General features: G+C 31.3%; 1 protein-coding gene across 1 annotated transcript in view; it reads left to right on the top strand.

Moving 5' to 3' along the window:
* Positions 1–15,808, top strand: part of LOC132729294 (mitogen-activated protein kinase kinase kinase kinase 3-like) — a 79,539-nt gene that overhangs the window by 22,017 nt on the left and 41,714 nt on the right. The window contains exons 15-19 of the mRNA XM_060715019.1: positions 1,900–1,938; positions 4,833–4,892; positions 7,250–7,289; positions 11,586–11,744; positions 12,253–12,297. Coding sequence (XP_060571002.1) covers positions 1,900–1,938; positions 4,833–4,892; positions 7,250–7,289; positions 11,586–11,744; positions 12,253–12,297 — 343 coding nt within the window. The remainder of the gene's footprint in view (positions 1–1,899; positions 1,939–4,832; positions 4,893–7,249; positions 7,290–11,585; positions 11,745–12,252; positions 12,298–15,808) is intronic.

The following is a 15,808-nucleotide window of genomic DNA, read 5'->3' as shown; positions in this document are numbered from 1 at the left end:
TTATCAGCACCCAGTTATTCTAAATACCCTTTTATTGAAATTGGATTTATTTGATCACATAGTAGTGCATTTCTGCTGGAGATGATAGAATGTATGGAATATTTAAACAGAGGATCTTACATTTGATGTCATTTTGTATAGGCATATATTCAATTGAGTCTATGAATATATAAAGCAGGCCTGTTGGGAGCTTTATAATAATTGTTGGACAAGGGTAATGTAAGTCTATGTGGAATGCAAACAAATGTAAGATGAATTTTATCGCATGATGCTTAAATGCTCAGAAAATTCTGAAAAATTTGCAAAATACCACTTGACAGCCAGTTTTCTTTAAATGTGTTTAACATAGAGAAGTATGTAATGGTAACCTTACATTGAAAACAGAAAGCGATGTCATGTGATAAAGTATATTACTGCATGGTATATTGTATCTTGATGTGATAATTTTAGTTGGAAATGCATGATATTATTTTGTGCAAGTTTGAAATTTTTATTTCCCTTTAGTGTTTTACCATGTAGTCAGATTTTATTATCATATCTCTGAATTAAAAAAAAGAGTAGAATTAGGAGAACCATTGGACTTTAAAACTGAATGCTTATTATCATGACAGTAGCAGCTTTGGGTAGTTAAATTTGAATTATTTTTAGTTAGAGTGTTGCTCAGTACTTAGAGGATTAATTTTTTCCAACCCTTTTCCAAACCTTTGCTTTTTTTCTGTAGATGCAAAAGCCAAGCTTTTGAGCTAATATTTGAACAAGTTATTGAGTGGATGTTGTGTAATATAGCCTAATAGTTCATTAGATTGTTTTGAATGACCCCAAGGGGCATCCGTGGCCGAGTGGTTAAGGTCATTGACTTCAAACCACTTGCCCCTCACCTCTGTGGGTTAGAATCCGGACAGCGACTTTGGAATTTTTCATGTGAGGAAGCTGTCCAGCTAGCTTACGGAACGTGGGTGGTTCTACTCAGGTGCCTGTTCGTGCCTGAAAGAATGCACGGAAGGGCACCTGAGGTCTTCCTCCACCAGTAAAGCTGGAACGTTGCCAAATGACCTATACTGTGTCGTTGTGACGTAAAACCCAAAACAAACAAAGAATGACCCCACTACTTTTGGTCCATCCGCCACACTGTTTTGTCTGTTGACTGACAAAATATTAGAATGTGTGGAAATCTGTGTCTAGTTAGATTTGAATGTTATGCATAATTATTACTAAAATAGTTTACTGCTTATATTAGCTAATTTGTAGCGATATTAAAAAATTTACATTATGCATCTTGAATTGAAAATTTTAGAATTCTGTTTTAATCAAAGCGTAGAAAATCAGATGTAATTTTGTGGTTTCTCCAATGTTATGACTGCTATTTGACATGTAATAAATCATACCGATTTTCCAGACATTATAAATGCTTCAATAGTTCAATAGTTTTTTGCTTTTATAAACATTGTAGATTTTTTAAATAATTATTTCCAAAAAAAAATCTGTAAATTTTCTGTTACAGAAATAAGGATTCCCCAAAAATAATTAACAAATGGCAAGTTGCTTTTAACCAGGAATTTGACTTTTCATTAAAAAAAACAGCAACATGAAAATGAGATAAATACACAAGTTTTTCTTATATTTAATTTAGAAAATTTTGTGTTTAATGTAAGGAGCTAATTTATAAGAACCACTCCTAAGTCTGTCTCTTGAAACTAACCAGTGCCGGTGTCATGTGAGGAATTATGATTATTACCTAAGTAGGGCTTGAACCCTTTATTTCTGGGTTGAGAGGCAAGCACCATAACCACTAGACTGCCTATCCTCCTTTTACTTCAAATATATGTTTCATATAATCAAGTGCTCTCTTCTGTGTGTACATACATTATATTGCATTGTGTAAACTATTTGTTTTCTCAGGGGCTTGTTAGAGTCGGTAAATGAGGAACTTATACAAAGGTAGGCTAATGAAGCTTGTGAAATAACAATTACCTCCCCTTTATTACTCTGCATGGCGCTCATTATGACATGTAGAAAATCTAAAACATCTAAACATCTTGTATGACATACTAGCTTATTGTAAATTATCATTATTATAATGATTTATATCATAGATATTTGCATTCATGTTTAAAAAGATAATATCCCTAGATAGATAATTAATATACATGTATATCATTATTTAACTCTTTGGTTTATATTTTCTTTTTGTTATTTTAACTTTTAATACTTCCATGGATGATTGGTTAACACATCCATGGACAGTTGATTCACACATCCATGGACAGTGGATTTACACATCCATGGACAGTGGATTTACATATCCGCGGACAGCTGACAGTTGATTATGGGCAGCTGGTATGACCTGTTTATGGGCAGATAATTCAAACATCCACGGACAGTTGATTCACAAATCCTAGTACATTAGATTACATTCATGGACAGTGGTATCACATATTCGTTGATCAGTTTATTTAAACATCCATGGGCAGTTGATTCACATATCCATGGATATTTGATTTAAACATCCATGGGCAGATAATTCACATATCCATGGATAGTTGAGAACAGTTGATTCACAGCCTAATATCAGCTACTTTTCTTTTGAATTGACTGTAAACTTAAATTTTAATTATTTAAAAAACAAACAAGCAAACATTATTAAGATTTTGTGATTTGGACATTGTTTTGCAATTTGCAGATATGGCCATTTGATATATATTTTTCTCACAAATATGTTAGAAAACCTCTTATTTTTTCTTCTTTTTTTTTACAATTCCCTGCCACTTTTTCAATTTATTAAGTTTTCAGATCAGTTTAATGATGAGTCTTCAAAAGCTGGTAATTTTCTTCTTTGCTAGAGGAGAAATTGTTGGTAAAAGGCTGTGAATCTCTTATTTCAAATGAACTGAAAGGCTCTGGGTACCGGTAGTGTTTATTTTTCAGAATAAACACATTGTTTCTATGTATACTTGTGATCTAATTTTCATGTTCTTCTTCACTCGGCTTTGATGTGAATGGGTTTTAATTTTTGTGGGTGTGGATAAATCTTCTTTGTTCTGTCATACTTTATCTAATACAATGTCATGTACAGAAACATTAGATTTGGTAAATATACAATGTATGTATTGATAGATTATATGAAAAGATACATGGGATAATAACTTAGATGTAGGCAGTGTATTGTTCAGTATAGGCATTATTTGTTCACACTGTAACAACATACATGCACATATGTAGATGCCCAGGTTAATTTGAAGCTATCATTTCTTGAAATTTATAATACAGTGTAGATCATCATAGATTTATTATAATATGATTCTTCATCAATTTATTTCTATTCATTTAAACCCTTAGTTGTTTATTTATTTTATTATTTTTTAGGTAAAGTTACATTTATTTCTAAAGTAGAAATTAACTTGGTATATCCTGTCATGTTTGAAATGATATTTCTCTTAGATCATGCCATAATGATGTGTGATTTGTTTTATAATCTTATTTCAGAATTTCATTCGAACACTACATTCTAGCAAAAACTGGGTAAATTTCTCCACAAAAATATAAGACAATTTTATATTATACAAGCAGAGAACCATAGAAATACTTGCTATAGACATTAGGTCTATTTGCTTTATGTGTTGTAATTATATATATCAGTTCCTTTAAAGTAATATGTTTGGAAAATTGGCTTGGTGGGTGATTGGTCAATTCCGTTTCATTAGTTGAGGATAAAAATTGATGATAATATTAAAGTTATAGAAAGATACTCTGTATTGGATATTTAATCTTATTATTTATCCAATCTGTTGGTTCGGACTCATTAAAAAGGTTGCCAATGTACTATCTCTAGTTAAAAGAAACATGGAGCTGATAATTAAGTTAACACTTGTACAGAATGCAGGAACATGCATTCGGTTACTGTCTGCCAGTGTTTACAGGGGTTAAAAACACTGCAAAATTATGGTTATACAAAAACTGGGGGGTACACCGGAAAATTATGGCAATGCAAGAACTAGAATTTAAAAAAAAACAATGTAAATTGGGAAACAACATGTAGTAAAGTAAAATTTGTTAGAGCATAAGTTAATATAATATTAACATGTAAGATAGGTCTATATAACGGTTTATAACCTTTTATTTTGTGATTTTATAAAGGCTTTATTTTGCTTAGCTTTTTCAAGGTGATGGGAACATTATAAAACATATTGCTTCTTTACAATATCTACTGAGTTTACAAATAGAAAATATGGAGGGTATTTTTAATTTTTACCAAAAATTAAACCTAATTTACTTGTGATAACTTGGACTTTTCTGATAAGATGATAATTTTTACCAAAACAAGTCGTTTATTATAAATATCACATTTATCTTAATCTCTCAGTCATATTTGTTGAGTTTTTTGACTCAATAATTGTTTTTATTACAGCCTTAGTAATTTAAGACTGTAAATCAATTGACATTTATATCATTTTAACTTATTGTAACTTATCACAGAACTTATCACAATTCTGTATAGGATACTAAGTCTTGATAAATAACAAAAATAGACATGGAGTTATTTGAAAGTATGAAATTTACAAGTTTGCTGAAAATTTTAAAAATTGCTTAAGGAACGCTGAATTGTAGGAATTATGGTAAATGGTAATTTTTATTCAGTTTTTTGTTTCCAGTAAATTTTTCAGAATACAGGAATAGTGTTATGTAATTGATGTGTTAATTGCAGTGATTTTTCAAATTTGTACATTGTATTTTGTTCTGAAAACATTTATTTATATTTGAGATATGAGTTGTGCATGATTAAACAAATATAACATATAAATTAACTTGACGACAAAATGAATGACTATTTTCAGAGGTCATCGTGATAGTCTAATTTTGGACGATGACACAAATAACTTTGATCTCGCCAATAAGTAAGCGTGGTTTTAGTCCTTTAATATTTCGCATTGCATGTAATATTGTTTGATCGTTAATCATCCCTCATCTACTGAAATCATTGTAAGTTTTAACATTAGTCAGTCATACATGCGTCACTTTCCATTAAAAGGGGCAGTAACTCATTGTTGTTTTCTTAAATGCTTTTATTAAATGGTCCAATTAATGACTTACACTAAAATATATGTAGTTAAAGCTTAAACATTTAGCTCATATAAAACAAGTCAGATGGGCATATGAGTTCATAGAAACATTGACCAGTGGAAGTAACATTTTGAAAAACTTTTATAATCTTGATGCAGCCTTTCTAAATGGTTTTAGTGAAAGACTTACTCTAAAATAAAAAAGTTAAGGAATAAAATAATTTCAGTTAACAATAACAATCAGGTCAAAGAGTACAAAGTCACTGTAGACAGCCTTATTATCATTTTGATGTTGTACAGTCATGAAAATCTCTAAAATACTTGGAACTCTGTGTCAGTTTTATTCATTCTTATATAGTAGCTTTTTCTAAAAAATATGTAAGATAAAAACCTTCTATTGTCCTTTCTTCCCCTTACCTGATAAAAAAACTTTGTAATTAAATAAAAACTACTATGTTATCTGAATCTAAAGAGTTATCATATAGGCTATAATAACAAACTATATGTACTACAAAGGTAGGTTCACCAGATTAATTAGAATTTTGCAGAGAAATAAATTCTTGAGTTCCTAGATAAAAAATGTTGCATAGATCAACCATTATGATAATTTATCTGTATAATAATAATGGTTAGGGTAAATACTAATTTGTTCTGCTTAAAAATGCAACATGACTCCATGGGCATTTTGGTTTAATGAAAATGACTTTAATATGGGAGATACACAAACATATTAAAAACTGGTCATCATTTTATAATAACTGTTAACAAAATTTATATGTTCAAATTTCATCAGTCAGTATTGTAAACATTAGTTTGTCAAATAATATTGTAGATATGACATTTAGACAGGAAATAGTTGTGTCATTTATTTTATTGTAATCGTCTAATAGTTTCATTTATAAGGCTTGCATGATTGCTTTCATTCTGCTGTACTAATTAACAATCTTAATTGATTTGCAGTGCGTCCTTTAGAGATTAGTAACTAACATTCTAATGTTTGAGGTACAATCCTCTAATAGTCCAAATTATGATGAAGTCTTTGTGGTCAGTATACATGGCTTGTGTTTGCTGCCAACTGGCTGACTATGTCACTAGTATATAGACACATCCACTGCTACATTCTAGCAGTGTGGTCATACTGCTACATTCTAGCAGTATAGTCAAACACTTGTTACATTGTTGCTTAATTTAAGATGATTTGATGTGGAAATCATTTCTTTAACTAACTGTAGATTATGATAGATCTTAAGTAAAAACATGACAATTTTTTAACAAACCTGGAGCAGATTAAAATATTAAGTTAAACATTTGGACCAAAGTCCATTGATGGCCCAGTTTTAATTACAAAAAAAAAATATGCGAAAAACTTTGTTGTAATACATTCAAAAGTGACTGACGAGAAACCAGATTGATATAAGATTAAAGAAAAAATCAAAATAGGAAGTTATTTAAAAAAAATATGTGAAATAAATAAGAAAATAATAGTACTTTACCAGTGGCTCATTTTTTGTACATTTTGTAAAATATTTTGCATGTTAAAATGTTAGTAAAGTTTCTTGTTATATTGTTATTCAATGTTAAGTTACAGACTATCAGTGTTTAGTTGTTTAAATTTTAATTACTGAAGGATTTTTGTCAAATATTAATGAATTGTAATATTGAGTGTATTCATTTATTTCATGAGATGATCTTTTGTTATTAATTCACATATATAATCTCAAAAGCTTTGTTGTACAATAGCCATGCTATTTTTTATTTGCATTTAGATGTGTTTAAAATGAATCTGTTTCTAATTAAGTAAGGCTTACTGTTCATAGCAAAAATAATAGATGTTGTCTGTGTGTTGAAAATAGTCTTAAATATAGATAAATACATGATGAAGGAAAGAATGAAAGAAAAACACTGGATATTTCATTTTACAAGTCTATTTTTAAATCTAAGAAAAAAAGACATTTCATAATTTAAAGCTTTGTAGTTCATGGCTTTTAATAAACTTCACTGATAATGGATAATAGACAAAGTTTGGAATATAGATAAACAATATAACCATATTTTTGAATGAGTAAACCATATTTATGAGTGAGTAGATTGGCTTATACTGTGATTTCTGTGAATGATTTTAAAAGTAATAGGTCAGAAACTGTTGTTCATACTATTGCTATATTTATCATTTTATGTTGTAAATGTTTCAGAGAAACACTACCATTGAATCCCCCACCTGTACCACCTAAGGTAAGTTAATATTTTTAGTTATAAAGATTTTTTGACAAGATACATGGCCCTACATAAACAGTCGCTTGCATACATCTTACCTTATATTGCAAAATAAACTCTATATATATAGCACGGGGGAGAAAGTGTTACACGAAGGATGGAGTTCTTATGATAACTTGTTTGGAGTTCTTATGATAACTGTCACGGAGTTCCTGGAAAACGTTACGGATTTCTGTGGAAAACTTTTCTATATACTTGGAGAACTCGCGTAAAAAATGATTATTTTTAACTTTAAATGGGGCGTTTGAGGTGCTAAATTAAACTTTGATAATTAAGCTTGCCCTACATATTGTATTATGTTTCAGAAAAAATCTTTTAGTCCAAATTTCGTCGCCGTTTAAAAAAAATCTGGTAGTTTTGAGAAAAATTTCCAAATTACTTGCTAATTCGTACATATTGACGTTTTCATTTGTGATCTTCTTCGTTGCTATACATAATCACCTAATTATAGCGGAGAGTTGCAAACATAAAGCCCGGGCGAATAAATGTATACCCGATTTTTCAAATGTTACGGAGTTCTTGTGATAACTCAAAATATGTCCTGAAGTTCTTATGATAACTTTTGTTACTGCCAGTGTGTTTCTTGTGCTTAATTACGGCACGTTTAAGCGTATTTTATTAGTCAATAAGTGTGTTAATCATTATAAAGCATAGTACGCTTAATTATCATTTGCACAAAAAATGGTTATATAACGTTGGTTTTGATCGTGTTTTAGTTCCTAATTAAATTTGTGCGAAATCATATTGACATTATAAAACCCAACAATTGCACTAAATGTTTCTGTGTATACTGTTTGTCAACAAAAATTTTATGTCATAAGTTTCCGCAAATGCAACATTGAGGCCATGTGGCAAAATTAAAACACGATCATTCAATATATCTGGAGAAGACATGAAACTGCTTTGGTGTACAGTCTACAAAGGATAAACAGGTGCTAAGCTATCTTCAGGAACGACCACCTCCGTGGTCGAGGGGTTTGAGTCGATGACTTCTAATACAGTTACCTCTCTGGCGTGGGTTCGATCCTCAGGAGATGATTTGGTAGTTTAGTACGGAGGAAGGTAGTCTAGTACTGGTGTAACTCTCCAGGAACGATGGTTAGGAAACTATCCGCCCATACGACTGAAATACTGTTGGGAAAAGGCGTAAAATGAAACAAACAAGCAAACAAAAATTTTCAGGAAAACCTGAATCAACGGTCACCTGTATTCAGCAGTAACATGGCTGAAACCGCCAAGGAAAAATTGTTTAAAACTTACACTTTTTTCTCAGTTACATGTTTTAAGCAACCGCCTTTCTAAAGCAGACAATAAGTAGTTGGGCTTCCCTCAAGAAGCGGCTAAGTAAATTGTATCATTATGTACCATGTATCGTATATAACCGGGATATCCTTCACACCCATGCACCCGAAATGTATGATCTTTTTATGCATAAAAAATCAACCGATTACTACCGATCTCTTCGACAGATTTGCACGTGCCCTACGGGTTCGAGCGAAAGAAGCTCGACAGTATATTTTTGTAATCAATTACAGCAAAAGTTGTTGCAAAATTGCCACTAGGACTCCAACTTTGATAAGAAAAATGTATGCAGTAATTTTTCAAAATATGGAAATTGCTGTACGTCACGTGATGCTACATTGGATTTTATAGAGAAAGGAACAAGGTCGATAAACGGCATGAAACTTACGGTGACTCACTTATCTTATTGAAGACTTACTTTCTATCGTCATATCATTGTCATAGAACATTATACGTTTCTATGACAAAAACTGATACCTTTTAGAAATTGAAATACCCGTTGAATACATAAAGACGACACCCACCTCATTACATTTAGAAAAGGTGGTGCATACTACCTCCTATTTTGCTGAAAACCATTTACATGCATATATACCGATAGCATAGTTACTTAATGTTCTCTAAAACTGCCAGAAATAATGTATATATGACGAAATCATGCTCGAGTATTAAATTCAAAGCGTATTTTTATCCTGTAAGTAAATGCTCTACATCAAGTATGTTTACAGTCATTCCAAAAAAAAAAAATAATAAAAACAAACACACAAAAAGACCAAAACAAACACAAAAAACACAAGAAACAGAAGTAAGAAAAATATCTCTTGAACTGGAAAACAAGATCAAAACCAACGTTATATAACCAAATTTTTGTGCAAATGATAAGCGTACTATGCTTCATAATGATTTACACTTATTGACTTATAAAATACGCTTAAACGTGCCGTTATTAAGCACAAAAACACACTGGCAGTAACAAAAGTTATCATAAGAACTCCAGGACATATTTTGAGTTATCGCAAGAACTCTGTAACATTTGAAAAATCTGGTATAAATTTATTAGCCCGGGCTTTATGTTTGCAACTCTCCGCTATAATTAGGTAATTAAGTATAGCAACGAAGAAGATCACAAATGAAAACGTCAATATGTACGAATTAGCAAGTAATTTGGTAATTTTTCTCAAAACTACCAGATTTTTTTAAAAAGGCGACAAAGTATGGATTAAAAGATTTTTTCTGAAACAAAATACAATATGTAGGGCAAGCTTAATTATCAAAGTTAAATTTAGCACCTCAAACTCCCCATTTAAAGTTAAAAATAACCATTTTTTACGCGAGTTTTCCAGGTATATAGAAAAGTTTTCCACAGAAATCCGTAACGTTTTCCAGGAACTCCGTGACAGTTATCATAAGAACTCCAAACAAGTTATCATAAGAACTCCATCCTTCGTGTAACACTTCCTCCCCCGTGTATAGGGCCATGTCAAGAACTTTAAAACAAATTTATTCTCAGCATGCTCCTTTATTTGAAAAAAAAAAACAGCAGCCAAGTACATGTGTATATAGAGGAAACTGAATGAGTGTAGGTTTGATACTAAATTTATTGAACGAGTTGAATAAAATCATATTATGCGAGCCTCTGGCGAGCATAATATTGTTTTATTCAACGAGTTCAATAAATTTAGTATTGAATCTACACGAATATAATATTCTATTTACAAATCACATATATAAAATAAGAACGGTAAACTGTTAACAAGAGTCAGTTTTATTTGACGCGCCTATAATGGTAACGTTAACATTATAAGAATCTTACACCGGCTGCCGGTACAGACCGGAATATCTAGCTCGAGGGTAACTGTTTACAGCGGTAACGAGGCTCTGCCGAGTTTCCGCTAAACAGTTACCCGAGAGCTAGATATTCTCGTCTGTACCAACAGCCGGTGTTTGATTCTTTTTCTTGCATATTACATGTCAATTATTTTCGGAACTGAAATCATGAAAACTGATTCTCATTACGCACGTTTTTCTTATAGTAGCGTATGAACATACAACTTCATTCATAACGGAAAAATGACGTCATCCTAAGAACGCGATTCATTCATAAAAGGTAAACGGTAGATAATCCTGTCTGATATGCAAGAAAAGCGCGCTTTAACGCTATGTTTATAGCGCAAAATGACGTGACGTCAATCGTATTACACTAGTGTAATACCGTCTAGTGTAATATCGTTTTTATTAAATGGCTTTATTACACTCCTGCGCCGCGTTTATGTGATATATAGTTTATATTAAAAACATATTTTCTGATGAAAAGCGACTTTACTAAGATCGCAGTTTTATAAAAAGTTTTATAGGCTCATTGATATGAAATAAACATGTATTTATACATGAAATGAATTATCATACCATATTGTAATTAGTGAACGTTTCAATTTCAAGTAATCCTGGAAAAAAAAAATCTGATTTAGTTCTTATTGATATCTCAAAAATAGTTTTAATTGTATGTTTAACCATTAACCTGCTGGAACTAAAAGTGATTAGCCTTTGACTGGATAGAGCCAGACAGGCCTGCACTTTCACTTACCAGGCTCTGCTCCTTGTGGCTGTGGGTTTGCCTTTATAGGTTGAGGCGTCAGAATTGCAGCAACCATTTAAACCTGCATGATTGTATGAGGCGACTAAATAGATTTGAATTACTGGAATCTATGCATCTCTTAGCTCCAGCAGGTGAAGTGGTTTTCATTTGACCTAAATTGTGTTGGTGCACCGTTAAACCAAACAAAAACAAATCAAAAACCAACTTCAAATTTTCGAAATTTATAGTGGTCAAATCTGGACAAATCAAGTTAAGAAACTCAACAGGTTAAGTACCTTACAAGAATAGAAGAAAAAAGGCAGCAAGTTAGCAAATGAGTTTTCCCTATAATTCATAAGTTTGATTCTTTTATTCAGCCATCATCAGAGGAAACATCAGAAAATACGTATCACCTGCCTGATGACATTGACGAGGGTGATGTTGATCAGGGACCTGACCTTGACAATATTCTTGATCGTATGCTTACATTGACCCCTGACACACATCCCCCCAAAAGAATTTTTTGGAGAAAAACCGCCCTCTACCCCCTAAATGAGCGGAAAAAAAATTTTTGGGCCACTACCAAAAGAGGAAAAAGACACACAAAAGGTTAGTCCCCCGAATACCTCCCGACGCGGAAAAAAACTTAAGTGAAGGTAAATTCAAAATTTTTTTCTATTAAAAAACCTTTAATTTTTTTGTGATTTTTAATTTGGTTAATGAGATATGATTCTTGACTTAAGTTTTATGTTCGTTACAAAAAGTTGAGTTGTAAATAGTTATGTCATAGAGTCTCATTTAAGAAAGCTAAATATTTGCAAAAATGCATATGAATTTTATCTGTGATTCTATTTTAATTATTTTACACATCCATTAATATGTTTTCAAACTGACCATATATATGTACAAATAGAACAAAAAAGTAATGAATATCTTGTAGAAATAGATATATTCATACTGGTATAAGATTGTTGGTACAAAAACATGTCTGGCGTATGTTTTATGTATACATGTAATAATGAATATATATTTTTATGTCTTCAGTTACGACCAGTGAGCAATGGCTTGCCTCCTACACCAAAAGTTCATGTAAGTTTTTACAGTTACAGAACCTTACTGGTTCTTTACTTACTTACTGGTCCTTACTGTTCAACTGGTAAAAACTTAACTACATAAATGTTGTAATCAGAAGTTTGGAGACTAGTTCTAAATTTCACCATTAACCAATAATCAGTTTGAAGTCTGTGTGCAGTGAAACAGATATATTTGTTTAAATAGTTAATAAGGCCATTTTTTTTTTATATTTTGGTTTACTGATTTTTTCCAAAAAAAGGTAGGGTCGGCGGCGGGAAAAAAAAAAAAAAAAAAAAAGGTTTTCATAACTTTAAATGTGGTGCATACATATACATAGTACTTACCAGAGCAATGAAATTAAATACATCGATCGCCGATTGTCTATTCCAAAGATTGTCTAAATACACAAAAAAAAACTTTGCTCACATTGCCATTGTTTAAAAAACACACATGAAATCTACACACGATGACTAATGACAAGTGGCAAGCCAGCCCTTCAAAAGAATCTGTCATTCTTTGATGTTTACACACTGCTGTGTAATCTGAATCATCAAAGGTGCCGAAACTCAGCTGACTTGCACTCAGTTAAAAAAAAACTGTCAAGAAAAGATTACACATGTTCAATTTTAATAAGTTCAAGTTCAAATTTTATTTGCAAATCGGCAAATCCTTGCCTTTGGCAATACATACAAAACATATACATACATAGATCTTGAAATATAGCACACATAACTACAAGATACATATATAAACATTTCAAATATCAGTATTCGTTTTGAAATTAACAAATAACAAAGTAGTGTTAATAATATATCATTAATTTCGTCTATTTATCATTTGTTCCATGGTATTAGATCGTAAATCAAAAGCTTTGTCCAAGTACTTACTTATCAGTAATAATCTATGTTTATTATTAGATGACATGATATAATAAAACTTATTCAGTGTGGGAAAAGATGCATTACGAATAAAAAGTTTTCTTAATTCTGAATAAAATGGACAACAAAGCAGGAAGTGATATTCGGATTCTATCATGTTTTGAGTACAAAGTTTACATATTCTCTCACTTCTGTTTAAACCTATATATCTGCCAGTTTCAATTTCTAGAGAATGGGAACCAAGTCTGAAACATGTCAAACGTTTTCTTAACTTGTCATTTTGTATTACATTTAGATATTCCTCAAAACAAAAATTTGATTTGAAATTCCTAAAATAAAAGAGTTTTGGCATGTTATTTATTTGCTCATGCCAATTTTGTATAAATTGATCTCTAAGGCGTTGTTTAAAAATTAAGCTAAAATCAGAAATAACATTATAGTTATCTAACAAATATGAAAATCCTAACTCATTAATAATAGTATGAGCTTGCCTAGCCCAGCATTTATTATTTCCATTAACACATTGATCTAAATACATGCTATATATAGGCGAATGCTGATTATTAACAATTTTATTCCAAAACTTTAAAGATCTTTCTTTACATAAAATTGACAAAGGAAATTTTTACCAAGTTCTCCATAGACAGCACAATTAGGAGTTTGTTTTTTAACACCAAGTACATATTTATAAAATTTTATTTGCAGTTTATCAATATCTTTATATTTGTAAATTCCCCATACATCTGAACCATATAACAGAATTGGAGTTATCAGACTATCAAAAAGGTGCAGTTTAGTTTTTACATCTAGCTTTATTCTGTCAAAAATACCCAATAGACTGTTATATGCTCTAAGGCCTTGCTCTGCAAGAGTCTTAGTTGCTTCAGAAAAGCTACCCGTATAAGAAAATTTTACACCTAAATATGAAAAATTATCAACAATATCTACAAACTGACCATCAATGTTTATACTAAAATTATGTACAGATTTCCTTCTTTCAAAAACACAAACTTTAGTTTTATTAACATTTATTTTAAGCCCCCATTTTGACGAATAACTATATACATTATCAACTTGAGCTTGCAAGCTCTCTGGACTTGTAGTGAAAAGCACGATATCGTCTGCAAAAAGTAGCAAATATTTAGACAAGAGTTCAAGGTCGCTATTCGACATTTTGTTAAGATCTATACATTTTTCAATATCATTTAAAAAAAGAATAAATAGCAGGGGAGATAATGGCTCTCCTTGCTTTAATCCAAGAGTTACGTAGAAAAAATCTGACATATTCATAAAAGCATTAATTTTTACACATGACACTACAGACGAATAAATTGCCTTTAACATATTTATCATTTTACAACTAATACCAGTATCTAACAGCTTAATCCATAACGCATCTCTTATAACTGTGTTAAAGGCCTTTTCATAATCAATGAAAATACAATAGAGTTTAGAATTTTTTGCTAAAACTTTCTGAATTATGGAATGAAGAATAAAAATAGCATCAGAGGTTGATCTCGAATCTCTAAAACCAAACTGAATATCGCTGAAAATTCTTTCTGACTCACACCATTTATTAATTCTATTGCGCAATATCAACGAAAAAATTTTGGCCATACAATTTACCAAAGTGATGCCCCTGTAGTTCGAGGGATTATCATGATCACCTTTCTTATGTATTGGGACAATTATCCCCTTACACCATGAATCGGGATAAACACCTGTTTCAAATATTTTATTAAAGATAACACACAGATATTTACTTATAAAACTAGAACTCCGCGAGTCGGATGTGTCGCCTTGTGAACAATGTAGTTTAGGGGAAATGGCCAGGACAAAAATGAAATATGAAAATTAACAAAGGGCAATAACTAAAAAAATAATAAGTGCAGAGCAGCAGTTTCTGTACACTGCACTTCTTATCAATAAGATCTATCATTCTATGATGTTTCAAGTCCATAGCTTTCATACTTGAGGAGAAATGACCAGGACAAAAATAAAGTAAGAAAATCAACAAAGGGCAATAACTCAAAAATAAGAAATGCAGAGTATCAGTTCTTATGCACTGCACTTCTTTTTAATGAGATCTATCATCCTATCAAGTTTCAAGTCCATAACTTTTATACTTTCGGAGAAATGGCCTGGACAAAAATTAAGTATGAAAATTAACAAAGGGCCATAACTCAAAAATTAAGAAATGCAGAGTACCGATTCTTGTGCACTGCACTTCTTAATAATGAGATCTATCATCCTATGAAGTTTCAAGTCCATAGCTATACACTTAAGTAGAAATGGCCCGGACAAAATTAAAGTATGTAAATAAACAAAGGGCAATAACTCAAAAAATAAGAAATGCAGAGTACCAGTTCTTGTGCACTGCACTTCTTCTTAATGAGACCTATCATCCTATGAAGTTTCAAGTCCATGGCTTTTATACATTAGGAGAAATGGCCCGGACAAAAATAAAGTATGAAAATTAACAAAGGGCAATAACTCAAAAATTAGGAAGTGTAGAGTACCGATTCTTGTGCACTGCACTTCTTAATAATGAGATCTATCATCCCATGAAGTTTCAAGTCCATAGCTTTTTTAGTTGAAGAGAAATGGCCCGGACAAAATTAAAGTATGAAAATTAACAAAGGGCAATA

This window comes from Ruditapes philippinarum, unplaced genomic scaffold (genome assembly GCF_026571515.1).
Source record: "Ruditapes philippinarum isolate M1 unplaced genomic scaffold, ASM2657151v2 ctg17_1_1_1_1, whole genome shotgun sequence".
In the NCBI taxonomy this organism is placed as follows: domain Eukaryota; kingdom Metazoa; phylum Mollusca; class Bivalvia; order Venerida; family Veneridae; genus Ruditapes; species Ruditapes philippinarum.
This window is presented reverse-complemented; position numbering and strand designations above follow the sequence as displayed.